The 27500-nt window shown below is 39.2% G+C and overlaps 1 protein-coding gene across 2 annotated transcripts in view; it reads left to right on the top strand.

Annotated features, from left to right (window-relative positions):
* LOC123514303 (hemicentin-2-like) overlaps window positions 1–27500 on the top strand; it is a 236942-nt gene that overhangs the window by 167201 nt on the left and 42241 nt on the right. For both annotated transcript variants that reach the window (XM_045272124.1, XM_045272125.1), the window contains exons 8-9: window positions 10549–10705; window positions 12832–12962. In XM_045272124.1, coding sequence (XP_045128059.1) covers window positions 10549–10705; window positions 12832–12962 — 288 coding nt within the window. The remainder of the gene's footprint in view (window positions 1–10548; window positions 10706–12831; window positions 12963–27500) is intronic.

Raw genomic sequence — 27500 nt, 5'->3', positions numbered from 1 at the left:
AAAAAATAGGAGATAGATGAGATAGAATTTGAAGGAAAGAGGTTGGTACAAATATTAGAAGTGGAATGCAAGTAGGAGAGGGATAAGGATGTGGCGGAGGCGCTATATATCAAATGATGAAGAAAGAATAAAAAAAAAATCCTGTTGATATAATAGAATGGAAGATATGTGTTGGTGTGGAGCTAACTGATGGTGGTTGGAAGATGAAAGGGAAAGGTGAAGAAAGAGATATGAAGAACGGAGCGAGGTCATGAAGGAGAAAGATGAAAGTGGAAGAGATCAAGAGGAGATGACTACAGTTCTTCTAGAGATCGAGTGGCGCGTTTCTTCTTGTTATTTATGATGTTTCTCTGAAGACAGAGCTTTAGTATTGTTCTTGTTGTGTGATGGTTGTGGTGGTATTGTTGTTCATGCTAGAGTTGGTTTTGTTAGCAGGTGTGTTTTTTGTTTTACTGTTGTAGTTGTCTTTGTGGTTAGTGGTGGAGTTCTTGGTGGTAGTCGTGTTGTTACTGTTGGTGGTACTGTAAAAATATAATTGCTTATATTATTGATAAAATAAATGTGGTGTTGATTGAGGTGATGTTAGTAATCATAACCATTTTACTGATGTTCATCCTCCTCTTATTTGCGGCAGCAGAGTTAAGCAGAACAGTAAATAGGATGAGACAGGTGCAACGGTCATGAGGTGACGTAACCAACATACGGACACACGCGCATCAGTTATGGCGGTGTTGCACGTATAAACACCAGCCGTGCGTCACACCACCTGTTGAGCAAGTGTCAATATCAACCGTTTTGCGACACAAACGCGTAACGAGTGACCTAATTCGTAGTGCTGGAAGAGTAATACCGTAAAAGGTCATTAAAAACTTTAACTGAACCTGACCCAGTGCTAACTAACCTAACCTAACCATGATCAGTTCAGCATTCACATGCCATAGGAACTGCTGTAATGGCTGGCAGGAGACTCTACAAATATGTAACAGTGATGATAACAGAAGAAGAAGTAGTAGGAAGAGTAGCAGTAGTAGTAGTAGTAGTAGTAGTAGTAGTAGTAGTAGTAGTAGTAGTAGTAGTAGTAGTAGTAGTAGTAGTAGTAGTAGTAGTAGTAGTAGTAGTAGTAGTAGAAGCAGTAGTAGCAGTAGTAGTAGTGCAGTAGTAGTAGTAGTAGTAGTGGCAGTAGTAGCAGTGGTGGTGCAGTGGTAGATAGTAGTAGTGCAGTAGTGTTAGCTGGTGGTGCAGTGGTGCATTGGTGGTGTTATTATTGGTGGTGGTGGTGGTGGTGGTGGTGGTGCAGTGTGGTGGTGGTGGTGGTGGTGGTGGTGGTGGTGGTGGTGGTGGTGGTGGTGGTGGTGGTGGTGGTGGTGGTGGTGGTAGCAGTGGTGGCAGCAGTGGTGGTGGTGGTGGTGGTAGCAGTGGTGGTGGTGGTAAAGAGTAAAAGTTGTGGTGGTGGTAATGGTGTAAGTAATAGTAGTAGTAGTAGTAGTAGTAGTAGTAGTAGTAGTAGTAGTAGTAATAGCAGTATTAGTAGTAGTAGTAGTAGTAGTAGTAGTAGTAGTAGTAGTAGAAGAAATAGTAGTAATAGTAGCAAGATGATCAGTGTTATTGTTGCTATTATTGATGATACCTGTGATAATACTACTAATAGGAGTACAACATCCTCTCGTAAATTTCTTTTGCACACGTACCTCTTACGTCATCTTCCCACACACACGCACGCACACACATACACACACACAAAAAAAAAAACTACCAAATACAACACCCTAATACCAACCTCCACACACACACACCACAAATGAACACAACACACCAACAACTATCGACTTAACCTCAAATTTCAAAGATTGTAACCAAGTTGAGAGAAGCAGTACCATGGAAGCGAGGACGTGCACACACTCGGTAATACACGGCTTTGTGATTGTCTCTTAGCTGCAACTATCGGACCAGTCACCTGCTGGCAAGAAGTACACAACCAAACTCTGCAGTAGTGGTAATTAAGATCGTGCGTGCACTAGAATGTGGGGCGAAGGAGGAAGAGAAGAAGGAGGAGGAGGAGGAGGAGGAAGAGGAGGAGAGAAGGAAGAATGTTGAGGACAAAAATGGGGAAGTGGGGAGAAGAAAGAGGAGGAAAAGGTAGAAAAGAGAAAAATATTAGATACATATATGCATTATTACGCAGACGAAAGAAATATAAGGAATAGTAATAGAAGCAAAACACAAGGAAAGAAAAGAAGAAGAGAAGAAATAAATGAAAAGAAAAGCGCAAGAAGAAGAGAAAAAAAACAAAAGTAAAACGAATGATAAAACAAAAAAAAGAATAGAACCAAAACAACAACAACCACAACAACAGCATCAGCAGCAAAAGGAAAAGCATCAGCACGAGAGAATGAGGAAGAAGAAGAAGAAGAAGAAGAAGAAGAAGAAGAAGAAGAAGAAGAAGAAGAAGAAGAAGAAGAAGAAGAAGAAGAAGAAGAAGAAGAAGAAGAAGAAGAAGAAGAAGAAGAAGAAGAAGAAGAAGAAGAAGAAGAAGAAGAAGAAGAAGAAGAAGAAGAAGAAGAAGAAGAAGAAGAAGAAGAAGAAGAAGAAGAAGAAGAAGAAGAAGAAGAAGAAGAAGATGATGAAAGAGAAGAAGAAGAAGAAGAAGAGAGAAAGAAGAAGAAGAAGAAGAAGAAGAAGAAGATGAAGAAGAAGAAGAAGAAGAGAAGGTGCTGGCAAGTTAATTAAGCCAGTAACAGCTTAGATAAGAGTTGTAAGAGGAGATAGTGGCGCTCGTGCACAGTAGAGAGCTTGTTGTTTCTTTGTTTTTGTTGTCGTTGTTATTGTTGTTTCAGTGACCATTAATGGTGACGATGATGATGGTCATTATAGTGATGGCATATTAGTGATCATGGTTGTGGGTAGCAGCGGAAATTATACTAAAAATATTTGTGTTGGTGGTGAAGATGATGGTGATGGTGGTGGTGAAAATAATGGATGGTGAAAGTGGTGGTAATGGTAGTGGATGAAATTATGAATGATAAAATGTAGATGTTAGTAATGGTGGCTGAAAGTTAGAGATGCGGATAGTCATAGTGTTGGAAGTTGGTTTTGTTTTTGCTGATGTTATGGTAGTGGTAGTGGTGTTGATAGAGATGGTGGTTGTTGTGGTGCAGGATAATAATCTTTTTGCTGGTGGTGGTAGTGATGGAGATGGTGGTGGTGGTGGCGGCGGTGGTGGCGGGTGTGGGCACACAATGCTTGGGCAGCTATTGGTCAAAAGAAGCCTTTATCCGTATGGTTAGAGTTATACAAAATAGAATCTCTTTACAAATTATTCATCAATTATGTTGCTCCCACTGCAATGGATTACTCATTATGCCTATGAATATTTTATTCTATTAGTGAAGCCCAATCAAAATGCACACACACACACACACACACACACACACACACACACACACACACACACACACACACACACACACACACACATATACATACACATGCACATGCACACACACACGCTCGACTCACAATTGAGTCGGGCAAGCCTCTTAATGTGTAGCCCCTGTTCACCTAGCAGTAAATAGGTACGGGATGTAACTCGAAGGGTTGTGGCCTCGCTTTCCCGGTGTGTGGAGTGTGTGTTGTGATCTCAGTCCTAACCAAAGATCGGTCTATGAGCTCTGAGCTCGCTCCGTAAGGGGGAAGACTGGCTGGGTGACCAGCAGACGACCGTGGTGAATCACACACACATACACACACACACACACACACACACACACACACACACACACACACACACACACACACACACACACACACACACACACACACACACACACACACACACACACACACACACACACACACACACATAAGCACAGACACACACACACACACACACACACACACACACACACACACACACACACACACACACACACACACACACACACACACACACAAGCACAGGCCGGAAATCCATCAATCAACACTTGTGAACCATTTCTGGTGCACTTTTTATAGTACTAATATCACAAGCTGCTTCAATCAAGTTATTTCCAATTAATGTGCCAACAGCCGCTCCGCACTAATTAAACGACTAAATGGACCATTATGCTTATTTATTTATTTGTCTACCTATATATTTATTAATTCATGAACATGCTTATTCATTTGTTTATGCAACGCTGTGAATGTCATTGCAGCCAGAGCCGAGAGCCGTGCATAGATGAATGACGAAACATATGGGTCATCTAATGCCCAGCCACACCCCTCCCCACCTTTCCCCACACACACATCTACACATACATGTATACAAAGCATACGTAGTCTATGTAATGTACATGTGTGTGTGTGTGTGTGTGTGTGTGTGTGTGTGTGTGTGTGTGTGTGTGTGTGTGTGTGTGTGTGTGTGTGTGTGTGTGTGTGTGTGACTAAATACACACACACACACACACACACACACACACCATCCGCCACTGTGTACGTATATTTTCAGTATGTATGTACTGCAATTCCTAATAAACCGTAAATCATTATTATTATTACTATTACACACACACACACACACACACACACACACACACCATCCGCCACTGTGTATATTTTCAGTATGTATGTACTGCAATTCCTAATAAACCGTGAATCATTATTATTATTACACACACACACACACACACACACACACACACACACACACACACACACACACACACACACACACACACACACACACCATCCGCCACTGTGTATATTTTCAGTATGTATGTACTGCAATTCCTAATAAACCGTGAATCATTATTATTATTACTATTACACACACACACACACACACACACACACACACACACACACACACACACACACACACACACACACACACACACACACACACACACACACACACACACACACATCATCCGCCACTGTGTATATTTTCAGTATGTATGTACTGCAATTTCTAATAAACCGTGAATCATTATTATTATTACTATTACACACACACACACACACACACACACACACACACACACACACACACACACACACACACACACACACACACACACACACACACACACACACACACACACACACACACACACACACACACACACACACACACACACACACACACACACACACACACACACACACACACACACACACACACACACACACACACACACACACACACACACAAACACGAACAATAAAAAAACAAAGAGGTAAAAACAAAAAGTTCTCATCACTCTCCCTGCCTCACATTTCCTCTCTCGTAACTTCCACAATCCTCATTTTTTAATTCACACAATTCCTGCGTTTCCTCTCTCCTTGGCGGCGCTGGGGTGTGGCCGCGAGGTCAACACACCGGCTATTGATCTGAGCTGAGTCTTCCGCCGCGTCTCTCCTTGACACTCAGGCGAGAAAAAAAAAAAGGAACTGCTACGTTGATTTACGTCTCATCCTCTTCAACACATACTCTCACTAATACACCTCTTTTTTTTCCGATAATTACCTCCAACTTTTAATATTTCAAACTAGGTTCGAATATAGTTTCTCAGTTTAGAAAACGAGAAACAACAACAACAACAACATACATTCAGTGAAATAACGTGCCCACAAAAAGATGTTCACGTATACTTGTTTCATATGTACAAAGGTAAAAAATTCTTGTTGGTAGGCAAGTCACCTACCACACTTAGTTTCACCTGTATGTATCACTTCAACTGAATATCACGTCCTCTGATCTACTAGGAATCCATCAGTTGTAAGCCTTTGCAAGGAAATTATCAGTATACCTTGGAAATGAAGACTGAGTAAAAATAAGAAAAACTTCTAAGCACAGTGAGTGAGTGCAGCATGTTGCGGAAAATTTCATATTCTTATTTCTCTGGCTTGAAGTTTACTATTAATACTGAAACCTGCGAGCTACTACATTGTAAATACTTAGAAACGTAAAAGGACTAGTATTAGATCTTTCAAGTATGAGAAACAGACTAGTTGATCCTTCTTCATCATTAAAAATACCTACCTAGAAACATAAAGGCAGTTGTAATATACCGAAACAAATATTTCCATACCACCTCACCGGAATAACTACCTAGAGACTAATGTTAGACCTTTATACTATGACGAACTGCAGCTTCTTTACCGGTATGTTATGCTGCTCCTTATCGAACTTTGTGTAACATGAAGAAAATAATTTTTCCAAAGCATTAAACTAAAAACAAAAACAAAAAGATAAAAAATATATATAAAAGAATCAGCACAAGAAAACAAACCTACACTACTTTTAACTCCTCCTGTTATTTAATAAGGTCTTTACTATGAAAAAAATGGACTTGTTCATGTCACTACACCATCACGAATATCTAAATACGTAAAAGAGGCAGTGCGAAGACATTTTAGAATACGGAAACAAAGCTACACTAAATTTAACTCCTCCACTGGTTTATTCTTCTGCTGCTTGACGAGGTATTCCTGCCACTAACATAAACTTGAACGTGTCTAGACGAGAGCGGGAGAAAGTTGGCGAGGCTTTCCAGGGAGAATATGAAAATACATTAAAATAAAATCTAACGAAAAAGTGATTTCAACTTAAAGAATTGGACGAGTTGATAACGGGAAAAGCAGAGGCAGGCAAACATCGCTGTTTCATCTTGAAGGGAGGAAGCAAAGCAAGACTAACAGGAGAAAAAAGGAGGAGAAGGAGGAGGGGAGCAGAAGGAGGAAGAGGAGAAGGAGGAGGAGGAAGAGAAGGAGGAGGAGGAGGAGGAGGAGGAGGAGGAGGAGGAGGAGGAGGAGGAGGAGGAGGAGGAGGAGGAGGAGAAGGAGGAGGAAGAGGAGGAGGAGGAAAAGGAAAAGGAAAAGGAAAAGGAAAAGGAGAAAGAAAAGGAAAAGAAAGAGAAGAATGAGGAGGAGGAGGAGGAGGAGGAGGAGAGGAGGAGGAGGAGGAGGAGGAGGAGGAGGAGGAGAAGGAAGAAAAGAAGAAGGAAAAGGAGAAAAAGGAGGAGGAGGAAGAGGAGGAGGAAGGTGATATTGAGAAATGGATACATGAAGATAGCAAAATGAAGTAAAAAATAAAGAGAATAGGATCCAAAAGAGAATGAGGAGGTTTAGGAAAGAAAAATGATAAAGGAAACATGGAAGAGATAAATGAGGAAGCAGTGACAACAGCAGCAGTAGAAGGAATAGTGCACCAATAGCAGAGGCATCGCTATCATCAGCAGCAACATAATATGGCAGGGGGAATAGGGCAGACGGAGGGTGCTGGGGATCTGCTTGGGTTTAGGGGCCTGGTGGTTAGGGAACAGCAGGTGTCCCGCGCGTGAAAGGACATTAGTTAATCAGGGGAAACTTGATTTGCACGGCAGGGAAGGTAAACACTCTGGGAGGCTGCGCTGCATGCTGTGCTGAGATGCAGAAGAGGTGGTGGTGGTGGTGGTGGTGGTGGTGAGGGAGTTTCGAATAAGTATAAACTGCCGCTGACGTGATGTAGCAGTAATGTGGTTCATGTTATACATCCCTCATTCATACATACATATGTAAATTTGTATATATATATATATATATATATATATATATATATATATATATATATATATATATATATATATATATATATATATATATATATATATATTCCATTCAGAAATCTAAAACAAATCAGTGTATATGTAATTGAAAAGTGAATCACTTCCATTTTTGTTTCCCGCACTGTTTAAAGATCAAAAGAGGATTTGTTTAATGCAGTTCGGTTTTGGAAATATGTTCTACCTTTTGATGTATTACTCGTCGTTTATGGAAATTCAATGACTTTATTCATTTTTCCAATCCTGCACGGCAGCCTAACCAAAATAATAAAAGAAAATAGATAGATAGAAAAAAAATGAAGTGAATTACTCTGTAAACCTCACCTCTTAAGTAGTTTTTTTTCGCGTTGCGTGTTGTTGTGTTTTGGCCTTCTCTCACTTCCTTATAGAAAAGAGGATGTGACGCGTCAAGATATCGGAAAACTGTCGATTAGCTGAATCATTTTCTTTATTTCAGCAATGTTAATGAAGGAGAACAGCGAGAACCAAACACTTGAATTGCTATTCTGACCCTTCTCCTTGTGAAACTTTAGAGTAAAGGAAAAAGATGAGGAAAAAATGAAATGGAGGCACGATACAATGGTATCATGACTTTCCTTGTTTGAGGGTTTTCCATCAATTAATGAATCAGTGAATTGATGAATGAATGAAGGAAGAAAGGAAGGAGAACGACAAAAATAACACATATGGTAAACATATTCTGGTAATTTACAGCAAAACAACAAGGATGAGAAAGAAAGAAGGAAGGAAGGAAGGAAGGAAGGAAGGAAGGAAGGAAGGAAGGAAGGAAGGAAGGAAGGAAGGGAGGTAGGAAGGGAGGGAGGAAAGATGGAAGGAAAGAAGGAAGGAATAAAAGAGAGAAAGAAGAAAAATATAAGGATATACTTGGAGTAACACCATGGCTCTTGTTCCGTTGACTTGAGATATTCAATCAAAAATATTCTTTGGTACAAATTTCCTGACACCAAAGAAAAGAAAACACAAGAAAGCATGTAGTTAATATATTCATCTATCTATAACTACTTTCCTGTCTTAATAAAATCACCCACATATTATTAAACAAGTGTCAAATTATCATAAGCATTCAAAGAGTTAAGGAAAGGTTCGTATTTGCATTACTTCTGTCTTATGGTGTTGTCGATCCGGACCACACTTTTGGGGACGAGGCCAGATGCTAGGGTCCACCAGGCTGTTTACCCGCCTGTCCGTGACCTCGCTAATCAGCCATGCAAATGAGGTGCAGCTCAGGGCCAGTTTTGCCTGTTCCAAAACACGCTTGCTTCCACCCAGCCAGTGTCTATACGTCCCACTGGTCTATCCACCCCATCAAGATAGACACATCACCGGTACCAGTAGTTTCTTACCACTCTTTAAAGTTTCTTTAGTTCAGGATATACAGTTTATCATTTACAGCTACATAATAGCCTTCCGCTGAACGTCCTTATGATTCCTTTCCACTACAACTGCAATGTTGAGTTGATGATACAGTTCTTACTCACACCTATCACTTTCTACCCTCACACTCTTCCATCCAACTAAAACTTCAGTGTGCTCTCCATCACATACATCATTCTCATTACTAATATCACTCCTCTTTTCTCCACAGCTTGCTACTGTACCTCTCATTCTTCTATCGTACTCTAAACAAATGAGTCTAATCCACAAAACAAACACTACTCCCTCTCCACCACACACCTTCTCACATTCCACTCACCAATGGCACAGTGCGCTTTCACTCCTCCTCAGTCCACTGCCATTATCATAGCAACCATCACGGGAGTTTATATATAGAGTACAGACTCAAACTCTCTTTTAAACTTCAAACCGTACAAGTGTTCTCGAGTCGCGTCGTCTTCACACTTGACACAAAAATAATAATGCAAGCCACGACTCTTCACTCAGCGCCAATACGCATGACTTCTTTTTTATCATACAACACTTCAGTGCGTAATTGGATGGCAGGTGAGGAGGACGTCTTGTCTCAGTGCCGTCGGGAAAGTCAGGTCATTAAATCCAAAGAAATAAGAGAATAATAAAAATACAGGAAAACTCCAATCGATTCCATTCACTTTAGGAGCGAAGAGCACCAGACAGTGACAGAAGAGTCCTCCAGATGTTTCTTTATTGACTGCAGCTCACCGAGAAAGAGGAAAGTTTTTACTCGCAAAATCTTAATTACAGGAGACACGCACCTCTGGAAGGCAGGATGGAGCGTCCCTCCCACAGCGACCCCACCTTCTTTCTGTCCTTCCTTCTTCCTTTCGTTCTTCCCTTCCTTCCTACTTTCATTCCTTCCTCCTTCATTCTTTCTTTTCCTCTCACGCCCACATCATTCCTTTTGTTTTTTGCGTTCCTTCCTTCCTTCATTATTTCTTTTCCTCTCACGCCCACATCATCCATTTTGTCTGTTGCGTTCCTTCCTTCCTTCCTTCCTTATCTCCATTCACAATCCTACCATCCCTTTTCTTTCTTTTTCCTTCCTTCTTTCTTTTCCTAATTCACAATCTCACCATTCTTCATTCACTCCATCCTTCGACCCTCTCTCTTTCCTTTCCTTTTCTTTGTCCCTCTCACAACTCTACCTAAGTGCCCTCTTCCCTATCTTCTTATATTTCAAGGAGTTCAAAACCATAGATGGATGTATCTGAGAAGCCCACCAGTGACAAATACCTTATAACTTCATGTTCAATTGTACACAAACCCAGAAAACCATTGGCATATCTGAAGGTTAACTAAAAACTAATTCCCTATGCCCTATGTTTTTACGTTCACAAAGTGCAAATAGTCAATGATATCACCGATTTGATTGGGAGAATCACCTTGAACTAATCTTTACTTACGTTCTTACAGGAGTGTACAGAACAAGGAAAGCTATCGATATATAACAAATAAGTTTACTTGTATCTTATCAATCATCGATATACCTAACACAGAAGCTTACTCTATGTCTCTCCGCTACTCACAGAACCAGGGGTATGTTGGGGGCGGTAGCGAGGTGAGCACTGCGCGCCTGCTGGTGAACGTGACGCGGGAACATAACGGCACGAGGGTCGCTTGTGTTGCCATCAACCCTGCCAGGCCAGAGTCCCCGCTCACCAACACCACCACGCTCACCGTCCACTGTAAGTCACACAATGCTGAGTGAGGAAGGGACGAAGAGGGTAGATGAGTGAGTGAGTGAGTGAGTAGGACTAAGTAAACAAACAAAATAAATAGAACAGAAGTGAATGGATAGATGAGGGAGAGGACAATCACTGAATGACTGAATTGGTGAGACGAATGCCTGTGTGAAAAAAAGATAAGTCAGCACAATAACCATTAGTCAACAGTATGGATATGTAAATAGAAAGCCCATTACTTTATATACTTCCAAAACCGCCATCAAATGTTTATGATTCTTTTATGAGTGGAGAAGGACGAGCACAGGTACCCAAATGTATGCTGCTTCCCCACAATAAATAAATAAAGAAATATGTAGAGGCAAGACTGAAGACTTGTAATATTTTTTTTCCATAAGGAAAACAAGTAGATGAGATCAGTCCGTTAATATCTACTTTGCAATAAAAATAAGAAAAAAGTTAAGCAGAGCAAGGAATGAATAACTAGATTTCTTTCTGTGGTAATAAAAAGCAAACATTATTTTTTATTGTAGAGATTAGTTTGAGTATTTCGGTTCTGTCTTGCGTTATGAGCTATATCACATCGTCGTACTCAAATTACATTTTATTTCCATAGTGTGTTATGTTAATATATTACCCGTACTGCGCGCTTGTTTTATGCAAAAAGGGAACTGTCCAGAGAAACTAATCTTAAATATAAAAAAAGATCCACTGGTATGCCTGTCTCTAAAGACGAAGATCCAAAAGGATTAACTAGAACTAGCGTAGTGTCTCAAGTCTTCCTTCCTGAAGGAAGTCACGCTTATTAATATGTTGCTTTATGTTGTATTGCGAGGTGACTGGTTCATCACGAGCAGCTGGACAGTCAAGTGAGTGCGCGCACACAGCACAATTCCGCTCCCTCCTCTCCCCGAACCACCGCCACAGTCCACTGGTCACCAGCCCCACCAATAAAACAGTAATACTATCATAAAGACTCTCATTAAAGTTTTATTAACTTATTAAAGACTTATTACAAACCTCACAATACAGGAACGGTCTTTTCTAATATTGTCGTACTGCTGAAAAATAATACCAATTACAACACATTCAAGGGAGTTCCTTTCATAGGGGGAACGTAAAACCAATTATAGAAAAAAAACATAATTATCTCTGAATAGAAATAGTTTAGTGAAATTATTCCCCCTAATAAGAAATTACATCCAGTGGACAATAATACGCTTTTGTATTCATAGAGACACTTATTTGTTCCTATCCCAGCATGATATTGATTTTCACGTTCCTAAAGTTTTCATTCATTTATTTTTTTGAAGAATCTAAAGCAACTCGCAACAAGGAAGGTGCATTACAAAGCTCAGAAAATCATACTGATCTTGAAAATGTGATGCTATTTATATTTCCCCAGTGATCTTTCTTCTTTTTACTACACATTTATTTATAGGACGATTTTCTGAAACGATCTGCCCATCAAAATATCCACATCACACTGCATAAAGGAACTTACTTAGGTCTTGAACACAGTGTAGGAAAAGTGAGTGGCATTCTTATTATTCCCACCACTGAAGTAAAAAAGAATGAAAATAAAAATAATAGTGAAAAATCCGTAAGAATGTAACAAGACAGTGAAAGCGAATAATGTGCAGTGTAATGCAATGAATCTGAAGAGAACGTTAGGAAGAAGACGTTAGGAGCTTGAATTAGGTTTTAAACAAGAAGTTATTGAAGATATTGCACTACTGTATGTATGTGATGAAAGCTGATATTTTGGATGGAGATATGAGTGGGAGATAAGTGAAGAGAAAAGAAAAAAGAATACCTAGTTAGATCTCTTGGAATGAAACACCTCCACCACCACCGCCAGCACCATTTCTGTCATCCTCATCATCGACTTCTCTTCTTTTAAGCGGGAGATATCGAGACATTTGCTCCCTAATTTTGGCTGAAGTTTTTCCTCTTTGTAGAGAGCCAGCTCTCAAGTGGGCCCTTATTTTTAATCTTTTTTTTTTTTTGCCCTTTCCTACAGAAAAAAAAAATCACCACCATCGACATTACGATCACTACATACAAACACCACCATAACAACCACCACACCAACACTGTCTCTGATCACGCCTGCTTGTCTCCCATAGACCCGCCCAGAGTGGCCGCCACGATGGGCCAGAACGTGGACCCGTCGCGTCTCAAGGTGAGAGATGATGTGTACTTTGACTGCATCGTGTCAGCTAACCCCGACGCCTCCCCAATCACCTGGTACCACGAGGTGAGTATGGCCTACACCTCACGAACACACACACACACACACACACACACACACACACACACACACACACACACACACACACACACACATACACACACACACACACACACACAAATTGATGTACATACACATATGCGTATACGCAAGAATACAAGGACAGACAAAGAGAAAACGAATGAATGTATGAATGAATTAATAGAAGCACACAAATGTTCCTTCTCTCTCTCTCTCTCTCTCTCTCTCTCTCTCTCTCTCTCTCTCTCTCTCTCTCTCTCTCTCTCTCTCTCTCTCTCTCTCTCTCTCTCTTTTTCCGTAACCAATCCCATAAGAGCAATAACAATATCGCAATCACACCGCCATTCACATCCTCGTGTTGTCCGGAGTCTGCGGGAGAAGTTGAAGGAAACAATGAGCAGCTATTTTCACCACTTGAAGGAAAGGAATCGATACAACTGAGGGTAATTTCTAAACTCCAATAATACGATATATGATTAACGATTCTTGGAGTGTTTGTAACTGAGGCGTGATTTACGAATGATTTGATGATTGGTGGATATAAGTAGGATTGTTTTATTCATTTGCCACGCGTAGATCTGATGGCTTTTTGTACTTTTTCTGATTTTTTGGAGCATTTTTCTTTTCTTTTTGCTGATATTTTTTGTATTGTTTTATATTTTTCCCTTTCTTCTTTCTTAGATTTCTTTTCTTTTCCATGATTATGTTTCTATTTCTTTTTCATTTTCTTTGTTTTTTTTTTATCTTAATATTTTTCTATTTATTTATTTTGACATTTTTCTCCATTGTTTTCTCACATATCCATCTTTTTTTTTTTTGTTTCTTACGTTTGTCATTTTCGGTAGCTATCATACTAACAAAACAATTCCAGAACAAATGACCATCACTCTTTAAATATATTCTCTGTCTGTTTCCTACCACTTTCACTATACCAACACTACTTCCTGTTTTTCTCCGACTTCCACATTTGAAATTTTCTAGGACAGAATATCCCAGTATCAATCATTACATTAGCCCATAGCACAAAGCATGGTCCGAAATGTTAATCCCAAAGGCACCATAGAATACAAATGCTCATATAGATACACACCCAATTAGGCTGGTAACGCCTCACCGATATGCATATAGTACTGGCTATACCTCACCGACTGCCTTAGCCTTTGATATAGCCCCCAGCATAACACACGCAGCGCTACGGTCTGGAATAGTGAATGTAGAAAAGACGGCCACGAGGGAGAGTTAATCAAATTATTCTATCATATGATTTATTATACTTTTTTGGAGGCGGTGGTGGTGGGAGTGAGGGGAGGGGAAATTGTGGAAAGGGGAAGGACTTGAAAAGGTTTACAAAAAGGCAGCAAAGTTGACAGGAAATATATGACCATGTTGTAGTTGTAGTTGTGATGGTGGTGGTGGTTGTGGTGGTGGCGGCGGTGGTAGTAGTAGAAGTGGTGGTGACAGCAGTAGTGTGGTAGTGTAGTAGTAGTGGTGGTGGTATAGTAGTATTAGTAGCAGTAGCAGTAGCAGTAGCAGCAGCAGTAGTAGTAGTAGTAGTAGTAGTAGTATTGGTAGAAGCAGTAGTAGTGGCAGTAGTAGTAGCAGTGCAGTGGCAGTGGTAGTGGCAGCAGTGGTGGTGGTGGTGGTGGTGGTGGTGGTGGTGGTGGTGGTGGTGGTGGTGGTGGTGGTGGTGGCATTATTATTATTATTATTATTATTAGTAGTAGTAGTAGTGGTAGTGGTGGTGGTAGTGGTGGTGGTAGTGGTGGTAGTGGCAGTGATAGTGAGCAGTAGTAGTAGTAGTAGTAGTAGTAGTAGTAGTAGTGGTGGTGGTGGTGGTGGCAGTAGTAGTAGTAGTAGTAGTAGTAGTAGTAGTAGTAGCAGTAGTAGTAGTAGTAGTAGTAGCGGCAGTTGTAGTAGTAGTAGCGTTACTCCCTAAAAGAGGAGGAGGAGGAGGAGGAAAATTTTAATGATATAGGAGGAAAATTTTAATTATATTAATTATAAAGAAAAGAAATAGGAGAAAGAGGAAAAGATAGAGGAAGAGGATGATGATGATGATGATGATGATGAGGAGGAGGAGGAGGAGGAGGAGGAATGCAAAGGAATACAAAGGAAAGCCAAACAGCAACAGACCTCTTGGTTGTTTCAAGGCTGTTTGGTAAGTACTTATAATTAGCTACAGTGAAGAGAGACTCTATAATACAGTAGAAGACTTCTCCCAACCCACCACTCTTTCCAGCTTTCGCTGGCATGAAAAATAGTCGGAAAAAGTACCATGCAGTATGGAAAAACTGACGTGGAATTTTCACTGGAAAGGATGAGAGGAGATTCTTCTATTCATCCTACGGTGAACTATACGTGTCTATCTGGAAGAGAAAAAAACACGCAAAATAATAATAATAATATCATATATAAATATTCGGACAAGAAGAAAGCTTGATGGAGTTTATCTTTTAACTAATAACGCAATAGAAATGGTGTTTACAATATGTGAAGGAAGCTTATTCGAGATATTAACAACTCTATTAAAGAAAAGTGCTTTGCTTCGTGGGATTTGAAGAGAATGTGTATAATCTTAAATCCATTATTCCTTGTCATGTTAGAATGATCAATGATAAGATTTGTGTCAAGGTTGTTACATCCTTTAAAAACTTTAAAAAAACTTCAATTAGGTCTCTTCTTATCCTGCTCTTCGTTAAGCTGAATAGATTTAATGTTTCCATTCGTTTCTCATACAGCTTTCTGCTTAATCTATAAATCACTCTACGGTATATCTGTTCCAGTTTTCAAATGTCTTTTCTGCAATATGGTGTCCAGAACTGTACACAGTATTCAAGCTGAGGACACACCAATGAGTTATATAAAACACGGATGGGTTTTTTTTCTGATTCAAATTCAAAGGTTCTTCGAATGAATCCTACTGATTTATTGCTCTCTTCACTGTTTCTGTGCAGTATTGACTCGGCTTCAGATCTTTGGACACCACAACACCAAGATCTTTTTTTTTTTTTTTCAGCACTTGTTAGAAGCACATTATTCATTACGTATTTTGTTTGTACATTGTTATTTCCGACGAAGAACTTAACACTTTTCTATATTGAATTTAATTTAGCATTATACTGAGTAAATTTATTTATTTCACACGATAATTTTTGCAATTGTGACGTTGATGTCATTTTACTCATTATTTTGGTGTCATCGGCGAATTTTCTTACTTTACAATTGATTTCTTCATCAATATCATTAATATATACTATGAAAAGTACTGGGCCTAAGACAGAGCCTTGAGGGACACCATGACAGGGTATTTCAGGCTATGCCGTGAGCTTTCACTTTGCTGATTAGTCTCTTATGTGAAAGAAGTTCGAAAGCTTTCTAGAAATCAAAATAGATAATATCAACTGCTTTCGTCTCTTCAGACGAATTGAAAACTTTACAAAAAAAGTCTAGTAAATTTGTCAAATAGGAACACTTATTTCTAAAACCGTGTTGTGAATCTTTCATTATTTCATTTTCTTATAAGTATTTGACAATCTTGTCTCTGAGTGTTGTTTCCATCAACTGGCACACTGCTGAAGTAAGACTGACTGGTCTGTAGTTGGCTGGGAGTGATTTATTTCCTTTCTTGAAAATGGGGGTGACATTTGTTAGCTTCCACTCGTAGGGGACTATCCTAGCAAGTAAAAATTTATTGAATAAATTCGTAAGCGGTTTCACGAGCTCATTTTTCCCTTCTTTATGGAGCGTGGGTGATATCTTTGTCTATGTTCATGCTGTTCATGACAGAGGATTTCATTTTCTGAAACCGTGAAGTCAGGCAGTATGGTGCCTTGTGTCTGAGGCGCAGCCTTGGGCAGGCTGTTCAGGACATCTTCAGTCGTGAAGATTGAGGAAAAGAATCTGTTTAGGATGTTTGCCATTTCAATTTCCCTATTTACTTGGTTGCCGTTATCTGTTATCAGTGGATCAATTGTTAAGGCTAAGACCCATTTGGATTTTACATAACTGTGAAATTCTTTTGGATTAGTTTTACAGGAGTTTGCAATCTGAGCTTCGACAGATTTTCCCTTATCTTATCATCTGTGTTTGCTTGTCTACGCAATCTGTCGTGCTCTAATTTGTCATTACCATTTTGTGTTAGTTTATATTTGTGGTAAGCTTCTTTGCTTTGCTGGAAGACAGCTTCTAATTTCGTTATTTCGGTTTAGTGTTTGTTATTTTCTTCTGTTTCTTATCGGTAAACACATCTTAGCTGTATCATTTATCTATTTTAGCAAACACCTCCCATGCCTTCTTTACATCTGGTGTTTACATCAGTTTATTCCAGTTAATGGATGCAAGCTGCATGCGAAGTCTTTCGTAGTTAGGAGGAGGAGGAGGAGGAGGAGGAGGAGGAGGAGGAGGAGGAAAAAGGGGGAGAAGCAGGAGGAGGAGGAGGACGAGGAGGAAGAAAAGGAGGAAGAAGAGGAGGAGGAAGAGAAGGAGGAGAAAAAAGAGGAGGAAAAGGAGTTGGAGGAGTCGGAGAAATAGAAATGATAATATCTATAGTAAACAACAAAGACAACAACAACAACAACAACAACGATTATAAGATAACAGGAAAAAGAGAAGTAGCAACACCATTACAAACCACCATTACCACCACCACCACCGAAAACAACAAGAACAAGAAGAAGAGCAACAACAGCAACAACAACAACAACAATGTCAATACCAATACTACCACCAGTACTAACACAATGAGCGGCAGCGTCTCCCCTTTCTGTGGCGTTGTGTAATCAGGGGTGAGTAAGTGATAGCGGTCAGTGTGTTAGCGGTGAAGTGCAAATAGCGTGTAGGGGACTCTGGGTAAACTCTTACTAACGTTGTCTCTTAATTCTTTCTTACAGGACCAGATTCTGCAACGTTTCATTTTCACCGCAATTTGACTACTTTTAAAAACTGTATATAATGTTCCAAGGGATTATAAAGGTTATTTTTACCATTCTCTAGAGGTATTAAGAAGATATTCATGTTATTAACAGGATAAATGCTCTTGGAAACCAGGTTAATCATAGTTAATTATGATTTAGAAAAATAGTCGTGGTGAGAGGACAAAGCGTTTCAAAATATGTAACCAAAACTGTTTTCAAAGGCCACAGAGATGATAAGTCTTGTTTTTAGTAATATTTTCTTTCCCTATGATAATGTAGACTTTATGTTTCAAGAGTGAGACTTCAAGACACTTTTTCAATCTTGAGTCATCTTTTTAGTTTTCTTCTTTTTAAAGGACAAGCATCTCAGTGGATTTTCTTTTCCCGTTTATATAACCTACGTCAAGGAAACTTGAATACAACTATAACATCAACTAGATCCTGTCAAAAATAAATGACATAAGGCGTTTAAAATAAAGGCATAAGACTATTTCCCTATATGCTCCTCTGTGCACTATTGCACCAAATGGCCTCTGCATTGCTTGACTTTTCTCTGTAGATTGAACTATTCCCTCGTAGTCCTCCATTTCCATTCTCCATTGCAGCTTCTTGCAACTCGATAAGTCTCTCTCTCTCTCTCTCTCTCTCTCTCTCTCTCTCTCTCTCTCTCTCTCTGATTAATTCACTATATTTATTCATCTCATGCAAGGAATAAAAATTAACATACGAAGTGTTTGTTCATAGAGATTAAATGAAATTCAACACACACACACACACACACACACACACACACACACACACACACACACACACACACACACACACACACACACACACACACACACACACACACACACACACACACACACACACACACACACACACACACACACACACACACACACACACACACACACACACACACACACACACACACACACAATTTAATCAACATACGAGGGTACTTCAAAATTCTATCGGATTACACTCATATCCAGAGAGAGAGAGAGAGAGAGAGAGAGAGTGTGTGTGTGTGTGTGTGTGTGTGTGTGTGTGTGTGTGTGTGTGTGTGTGTGTGTGTGTGTGTGTGTGTGTGTGTGTGTGTGTGTGTGTGTGTGTGTGTGTGTGTGTGTGTGTGTGTGTGTGTGTGTGTGTGTGTGTGTGTGTGTGTGTGTGTGTGTGTGTGTGTGTGTGTGTGTGTGTGTGTGTGTGTGTGTGTGTGTGTGTGTGTGTGTGTGTGTGTGTGTGTGTGTGTGTGTGTGTGTGTGTGTGTGTGTGTGTGTGTGTGTGTGTGTGTGTGTGTGTGTGTGTGTGTGTGTGTGTGTGTGTGTGTGTGTGTGTGTGTGTTTGTCTTCTTCGTATATGTCTCAACTTAAATCTCTCTCTCTCTCTCTCTCTCTCTCTCTCTCTCTCTCTCTCTCTCTCTCTCTCTCTCTCTCTCTCTCTCTCTCTCTCTCTCTCTCTCTCTCTCTCTCTCTCTGTGTGTGTGTGTGTGTGTGTGTGTGTATATCTGCATTGGCTTTCTTATTTACATTTTTCTTTAGAATTTGCAAAAGAGGAACCCAAAGGCGACCCTCCATTTACGATCCCTGGAAGAGCTGAGGAGTTAAGCGATGCGATAGATGATATTACCAAAAGTGGACTGAGTGGTGGTGGTGGTGGTGGTGGTGGTGGTGGTGGTGGTGGTGGTGGAAGAAGGAGAACACCAAAACTTCCAGTATAAAAAAAAAGTAAGAGATGAAAAAGGAAACGAGAAGATTAGAGAGGAAGAAGAGTGGGAGAGAATGAAAGTGGAGACCGAAAGGGAACAGGAGGAGGAGGAAGAACATTAACATCATAAGGAGGGGAAAGATAAAAGAGAGGAGAGGAGAGGGGTTAAGAAATAAAAAAAGGAGAGAAGGAGAAGGAGGAGGAGGAGGATGCGGCGGAGGAGGAGGAGGAGGAGGAGGAGGAGGAGGAGGAGGAGGAGAAGGAAGAGGAAGAAGAGGAGGATGATGAAGATGAGGACGAGAACAAGGACCAAGAGAAATAGGAAGAAGAGGAGGAAGAGGAGGAAGAAGATGAATAGGAAAGAGAGGATGATTAAGCGGAGGAGAAAAGAGGAAGGGAAGGAGGGAAGAGTAAGAGGAGGAAGAGTAAAGGTGAAAGAGAAATTGGAAGAGAGCTAGTAATCGAATTAGACGATTGCAGATGCATTCTTTCCTCCTCTCTACCCTTCTCTCTCTCTCTCTCTCTCTCTCTCTCTCTCTCTCTCTCTCTCTCTCTCTCTCTCTCTCTCTCTCTCTCTCTCTCTCTCTCTCTCTCTCTCTCTCTCTCTCTCTCTCTCACACACACACACACACACACACACACACACACACACACACACACACACACACACACACACACACAGACACACACACATACAAATATCACCAGCATCCTAACACCATTTCTTTCCCATTTCCCTGTTACCACACCATCACCACTATGAATTCACCACCTTTCACTTTCACTTCCCATTTTCTTTTCACGAGTTCCGAATCACCACCATTTCAATGCCTATGTTCTCTATATTCTATCAACATCATCTTAGTTAATCTGTTTGCTCTTCTCCACTCATCCTTTCATTAAAATCACTAACCCTACCTCACCATTTACTCCATATAAACAATACCTTGCGCTCCACCTTCCTCACCATCACACAGCAAAGTGTACGAGTATTGCTTCCCTTCACTCTAAGTATCTATCATTCACCTTACTGTTATAAAAACACTCCCTTCGTGTCAGTTCATATTATTATTCACGAAATAATCACTTTCCTTCCAAGTTTCATTGAAGTCTTCCTCTTCCGCCTTGCCTACACTAGACGCAAATTCAATATTGTCTAGTAAATTATGTGTTCCCTCCTCTGTGATCTAATTACCCGCTCGCGCGCCAATGTGTGTGTGTGTGTGTGTGTGTGTGTGTGTGTGTGTGTGTGTGTGTGTGTGTGTGTGTGTGTGTGTGTGTGTGTGTGTGTGTGTGTGTGTGTGTGTGTGTGTGTGTGTGTGTGTGTGTGTGTAAATAATTCACCACGGTCGTCTCCTGGTCACCCAGCCAGCCTTCCCCATTACGGAGCGAGCTCAGAGCTCATAGACTGATATTCGGGTAGGACTGAGACCACAACACACTCCACACACCGGGAAAGCGAGGCCACAACCCCTCGTGTTACATCCAATACCTAATTACTGCTAGATGAACAAGGGCTACACATTAAGAGGCTTACCCATTTGCCTCGCCGCTTCCCGGGACTCGAACCAGGGCACTCTATGTTGTGATCCGAGTGTGCTAACCAGTACACTACGCAGTGTGTGTGTGTGTGTGTGTGTGTGTGTGTGTGTGTGTGTGTGTGTGTGTGTGTGTGTGTGTGTGTGTGTGTGACCTGTCTGCATTATTTTCAACGTTTCTGTATCGTTCTTGGAATTTCTGTTTATTTGTGTACCTGGTTGCTTCTTTGCTTGCCTATCCTTTCTCTCTCTCTCTCTCTCTCTCTCTCTCTCTCTCTCTCTCTCTCTCTCTCTCTCTCTCTCTCTCTCTCTCTCTCTCTCTCTCTCTCTCTCTCTCTCTCTCTCTCTCTCTCTCTCTCTCTCTCTCTCTCTCTCATTCACTAAAAAGGATCGTATAATTGGAACCGAAAGGACACGACTTGGGAACAAATTGGCTCTCACTTTGCCTCCTGAATACAATTTCTTTCCTCTGATAACATTTGATAGAGACGAAATTCCACTTTTACTTATCAACCAGTTAGTTTTCCTCACAATTATAGGAAGACAAGGAAGGCAAAAAAAATAAGAACGGTCTATAAAACAACACATCCTTAACCACGTAAAAAAAAAAAAAAAAAAAAGCACTAGTTGAGACAGATAGAGAGACAGACAGCCGGAAAACTCATAGATGACAACATTAAGACTGAAACAGGTAGAAGACAAACGAACCAACACACACAGACATATACACGGACACAGAGATAAATTCAAAGCACTCTTACCAGTACACAACAAACACCACACCCACGCCAGCAGGAAAAATGAACCGGAACACTCACACAAGTATCCGTCTAACGCCTTCATAATCGTGTTCCTATTGAGCATGACACAGTGAACCAGACACACCAGGCTGCACAGAACACACAGGTAAAGAACGCACCCCGGATGTTCCTCCCACACTTCTCCACGCACCGGTAAAACACTCGCCTGTGTATTGTGAATAAAATACACACACAAACACACACCAGGCCAGCATGCATCCCTCTGGCCTTCATTTTGACAACAGAACAGTCAAGAGGGAGCGGGAAGCTAAACGCATTGGACTAAATAGATTTCACATCCTGCGACACACACACACACACACACACACACACACACACACACACACACACACACACACATATTGAGGGAAATAGATAAATAGATAGATAGATAGATATAGATAAATAGATAGGTATATAGACAAATAGATAGACAGAGAGAAAGATAGATAGACAGATAGATACATAGATAGATATTTAGACGGATAGCTACACAGACACGTTATTGACCTCAAAATGTACATAAATATCATATGATACTGTGATTTAGAGTCCAATCAAGCTTCTACTCTTAATGTTGCCTATAAACAAACAAATGATTTAATAATTTATGTCATCATCAAAGCTGTTTTGGGTGGAAATACCAAAATAATTAACAAAACAAACAAAACAACACTTGAAAATTTGAGAAAAAAAATACACACACACACACACACACACACACACACACACACACACACACACACACACACACACACACACACACACACACACACACACACACACACACACACACACACACACACACACACACACACACACACACACACACACACACACGAAACTTTGTGGTGAAAAAGGAAAAAAACATCTTACCATCTATAGTAAAAGATCATTACTAGCGAACGAGTCTTTATGAATACTCTTACTGTTTGCATATCTAACCTTGCCAAAAAATTTCAATTGAAAGTCCAGAAAAGCGAGAGAGAGAGAGAGAGAGAGAGAGAGAGAGAGAGAGAGAGAGAGAGAGAGAGAGAGAGAGAGAGAGAGAGAGAGAGAGAGAGAGAGAGAGAGAGAGAGAGAGAGAGAGAGAGAGAGAGAGAGAGAGAGAGAGAGAGAGAGAGAGAGAGAGAGAGAGAGAGAGAGAGAGAGAGAGAGAGAGATTAAAAGAAAATTCAAAATTACATACAATCTAATGTTGATTATGCTGTTTCTCCCTTACACTCTATCAATAAATGGCAGAAAATGACGGGGATGAAGGAGAAGAGATGTGAATGAATGAATATAAGAGAACAGAAAAAGAGAAAGAAATTGATAAAAACTAGGATGGCACTGCGAGGGAGAATGAAAGAAAAAAGGAAGAAGAGAGAGGAAATAAGAGAACACTAATATATATATATATATATATATATATATATATATATATATATATATATATATATATATATATATATATATATATATATATATATATATATATATATATATATATATATATATATATATATATATATATATATATATATATATATATATATATATATATATATATATATATATATATATATATATATATATATATATATATATATATATATATATATATATATATATATATATATATATATATATATATATATATATATATATATATATATATATATATATATATATATATATATATATATATATATATATATATATATATATATATATATATATATATATATATATATATATATATATAAACTGTGCTTCCGTGCTTGCACCTTGCCTGGTCAAAATCTATCAATCATGCCTTTCGACATATACCTCCCTTTCATGCTGGAAGTTTGCCTATATTCAGGCTGTTCCTAAAAAGGATGACCGTTCTAATCCCTCAAACTATCACCCTATAGCTTTAATCTCTTGCCTGATTAAAGTTTTCAATTTATCCTCAATTGGATGATTCAAATATATTTGGCACTTCACAATCTCTTGTCTCATCGGTAGTCTGGCTTCTGTCAAGGTCGCTCTACTGGTGATCTTCTGACTTTGCTTACCGAGTCTTGTTCATCCTCATTTGAAAATTTCGGTGAAACTTTTACTGTCACGTTAGACATATCAAAAGTTTCTGTTGGAGTCGATTTGGCACAAAGCTCTGATTTCAAAACTGCCTTCTTACAGTTTTTATCCTTTTCTCTGCAACTTTGTTTCAATCTTCCTTTCCGACCGTTCTATTGCAGTCATGATAGACTGCCACTGTTCTTTTCTTAAATCTATTAATAGTGGTGTTCATTAAGGTTCTGTACTGTCACCCACTCTCTTTCTATTATCCATTAATAATCTTCTTAATCAAACTTCTTGCCCTATCCACTCTTACGGTGATGATACCACCCTACACATTTTCTCGTCTTTTCAGAGACGACCAACTCTTCAGAAAGTCAACAAATCACACAGGGACGCCACAGAACGCCTGACTTCTGATATTTCTAAGATTTATGATTAGGGCATAAAAAAAAAAAAAAATTAGTAGTTTTCAATACCTCAAAGACTCAATTCCTCCATCTATCAACTCAGTACAGCCTTTCAGACAACTATCATCTTTTCTTCAATGCCATTCAGCTGCCCCCTCTTCGACACTGAATATCCTCGGTCTGTCCTTAACTCATAATCTACTCGTAAACTTGAAATTCCACATATCATCTCATGCTAAAACAGCTTCTATAAAGTTAGACGTTCTGAGGTATCTTCGCTAATTTTTCTTTTCCCCTGCAACTGCTAACTCTGTACAAGGCCCTTATCCGTTATCCGTCCTTGTATGGAGTACTTACTCTTCGCATGTTTTTTGGGGGGAGAGGTTCCACTCACACAGTTTTATTGGATAGGGTGGAATCGAAAGCTTTTCGTCTCATCAACTCCCCTTCTCTGACTGAATGTCTTCAGCCTCTTTCTCATCGCCGAAATGCTGCATCTCTTTCTACCTTTTATCGCTATTTTCATGCCAACTGCTCTAATGATATTGCTAACTTCATGGCTTCCCCTTCCTGCGGCCTCTTTGCACAAGTCTTTCTTTTTCCTCTCACCCCTATTCTGTCCAACTATCCAATGCAAATGTTAACCAGTACTCTCAATCATTCATACCATTCTCTGGTAAACTCTGGAACTCCCTACCTGCTTCTGTATTTCCATCTTCCTACGACTTGACTTCTTTTAAGAGGGAGATTTGTAGACATTTGTTCCTGAATTTTGGTTAATATTATTAACCTTTCAGGGAACTGGCAATCAATTGGGCCTTTTTTCATACTTTTTCCCTTGGCCAACTTCTCGTCTTACACACACACACACACACACACACACACATGCATATATATATATATATATATATATATATATATATATATATATATATATATATATATATATATATATATATATATATATATATATATATATATATATATATATATATATATATATATATATATATATATATATATATATATATATATATATATATATATATATATATATATATATATATATATATATATATATATATATATATATATATATATATATATATATATATATATATATATATATATATATATATATATATATATATATATAAGAAATGACAGAAAAAACGATAATGGAATAACAAATAAGAGAAAAGGGAAAGAAAATAATGAAGTAAAATTAGATGCATAAGGAGGAGGGAGAAAATTGTAGAAAATGAGTGGAAGGAAAGATGAAAAAGTGAACAATGATTAGGGAAGTGGGAAAAATTATTAGAAATAAGGGAACTAAGGGCAAAGAAGGGAAAATGAAGAACTGACTTGAGGAAAGGAGAATATGAGAATATAGGAAATAGGAGAAACGAGACCAGTTGAAAAAAAAAAAAAAGTAAAGGACGAGGGATGAAAAAAACAATTAATGGAGAAGGAGAAAGGAAAATAAAGACAAATAAGATTGAGATCAAATAAGATGAAAAAAGGTAAGGAAGAAAATGGAATACGGAAAGGAAAAATAAAAGACGAAGAAACGAAGGACGAACAGGATGGAGGAGGCCATATAAAAAGGAGAAAAAGAGTAGTAAATGAATATAATGAAGGAAGGGAGAGGGGAAGAAGGATAACGAAAATATAGAGAAAGATGAAGACGTGGGACAGAAGAGAAGAAGGAACAAGGACAGTTATAAAGGTTAAGACTTAAGAAAGGGAGGGGAAGGAAAGAGAAACAAGATAAATGGTGAAAAAGATAAGCAAAAGAAGGGAAAGGAAGAGGAATATATGAAGTAAAGAATGTAAGAAAAGGGACAATAAATAAAGTGGAACTCAGAAACAAGACAAAGGAAGAAAGATGAAGTGAAAAAGTAAAAAGAAAGAAATAAAGAAAAACAAGACAGAATTAGATCTGAGAGGAAGAAAGAAAATGAAGGAGAAAGTGACATAAAGCAGGTAGACAGAAGATGAAAATGAAAGAAAGATTGAGAAAAGAACAGAAATGACAAAAAAATAAAGGATAAGGGATAAAGAATGAATATACAGGAAATAACGAAAAATGGAAGGACGAAATAAGTTAGACCGAAGATAGACAAAAGAGTCAGATTAAAAGGAAAAGAAGAACAAAATACAGAGGAAGATCGAGCAAAGATAAGGTGACCAAGGTAAGAAGTAAAGCATATAAGAAGCGGAGGCTGATGAAGGACGGAGACTTCGGAATACTCCACACAACCGCCTCTTCTCGTTCATCGGATCCCTAGCGCTGCATCATTAGTCCACGCCGGAGAGTCGCCGAGTAATGACTGCACTGATCACTGCGACAATTAATGACTCCCGCCTTTAATGAACTACCTAACGCGTCCTCTTTTTTTGTTGCCTTCTGTTTCAATACCCGGCTCTGCCCACGTGAGTTGTTCCTACTCACCGGTCAGCAGCAGGAAGTACAGCTCTACTGAGACCTTTCCCTGGCTAGTATTAAAAAATGACGGCTCTCACCACGACTCTTCAAAGGCCACGGAGATAATCAGCTGGGTTTTCAAGTATGTTGCTGTTAATGATGTAGTTTCGTTATTCTGTCACCGGAAACATAAAGATAATCTTAAAATCACTTGCCACTGCAAATAGACCCTTTTGAATGTAGTGGAGATAAAGAGCAGCAGTATTTTAAAAAATGATCTCACTCTGCTGCCAAGACTGCCGAAAATTGAAGTCAGATATCGATGTTGAGATTATGTTTCCCGTGTGTATTACGAAGAGCAATCTCGCTGTTAAGGACCCCATATACGCTCAGGTGTCCGGAGAGACTGTCTGAACTTGTATAGCGTCCTTAACATATAAAAAGATGCAAGGACTGGATGTAGTGTATGGATCCCTTTAAAGATGCTACAAAGAGGAACACTTTTGACGAATGAGAAGGATTCTTTTCATAAAACTTTCATAGCGACATTAAAAGCTGTAAGACTTAAAAACACTGAACTGATTTCTTAAACATCTTTATGAAAAATGTATAATTGACGAATAGGAAGAAGGCACTTTTAACATTTCCACCGAAATATGCAGTAATTATGAAAACTAA

The sequence above is a fragment of the Portunus trituberculatus genome, chromosome 37 (genome assembly GCF_017591435.1).
Source record: "Portunus trituberculatus isolate SZX2019 chromosome 37, ASM1759143v1, whole genome shotgun sequence".
In the NCBI taxonomy this organism is placed as follows: Eukaryota; Metazoa; Arthropoda; class Malacostraca; order Decapoda; family Portunidae; genus Portunus; species Portunus trituberculatus.
The sequence above is the reverse complement of the archived record's forward strand: the minus strand, read 5'-3'. Positions and strand labels throughout refer to the sequence as shown.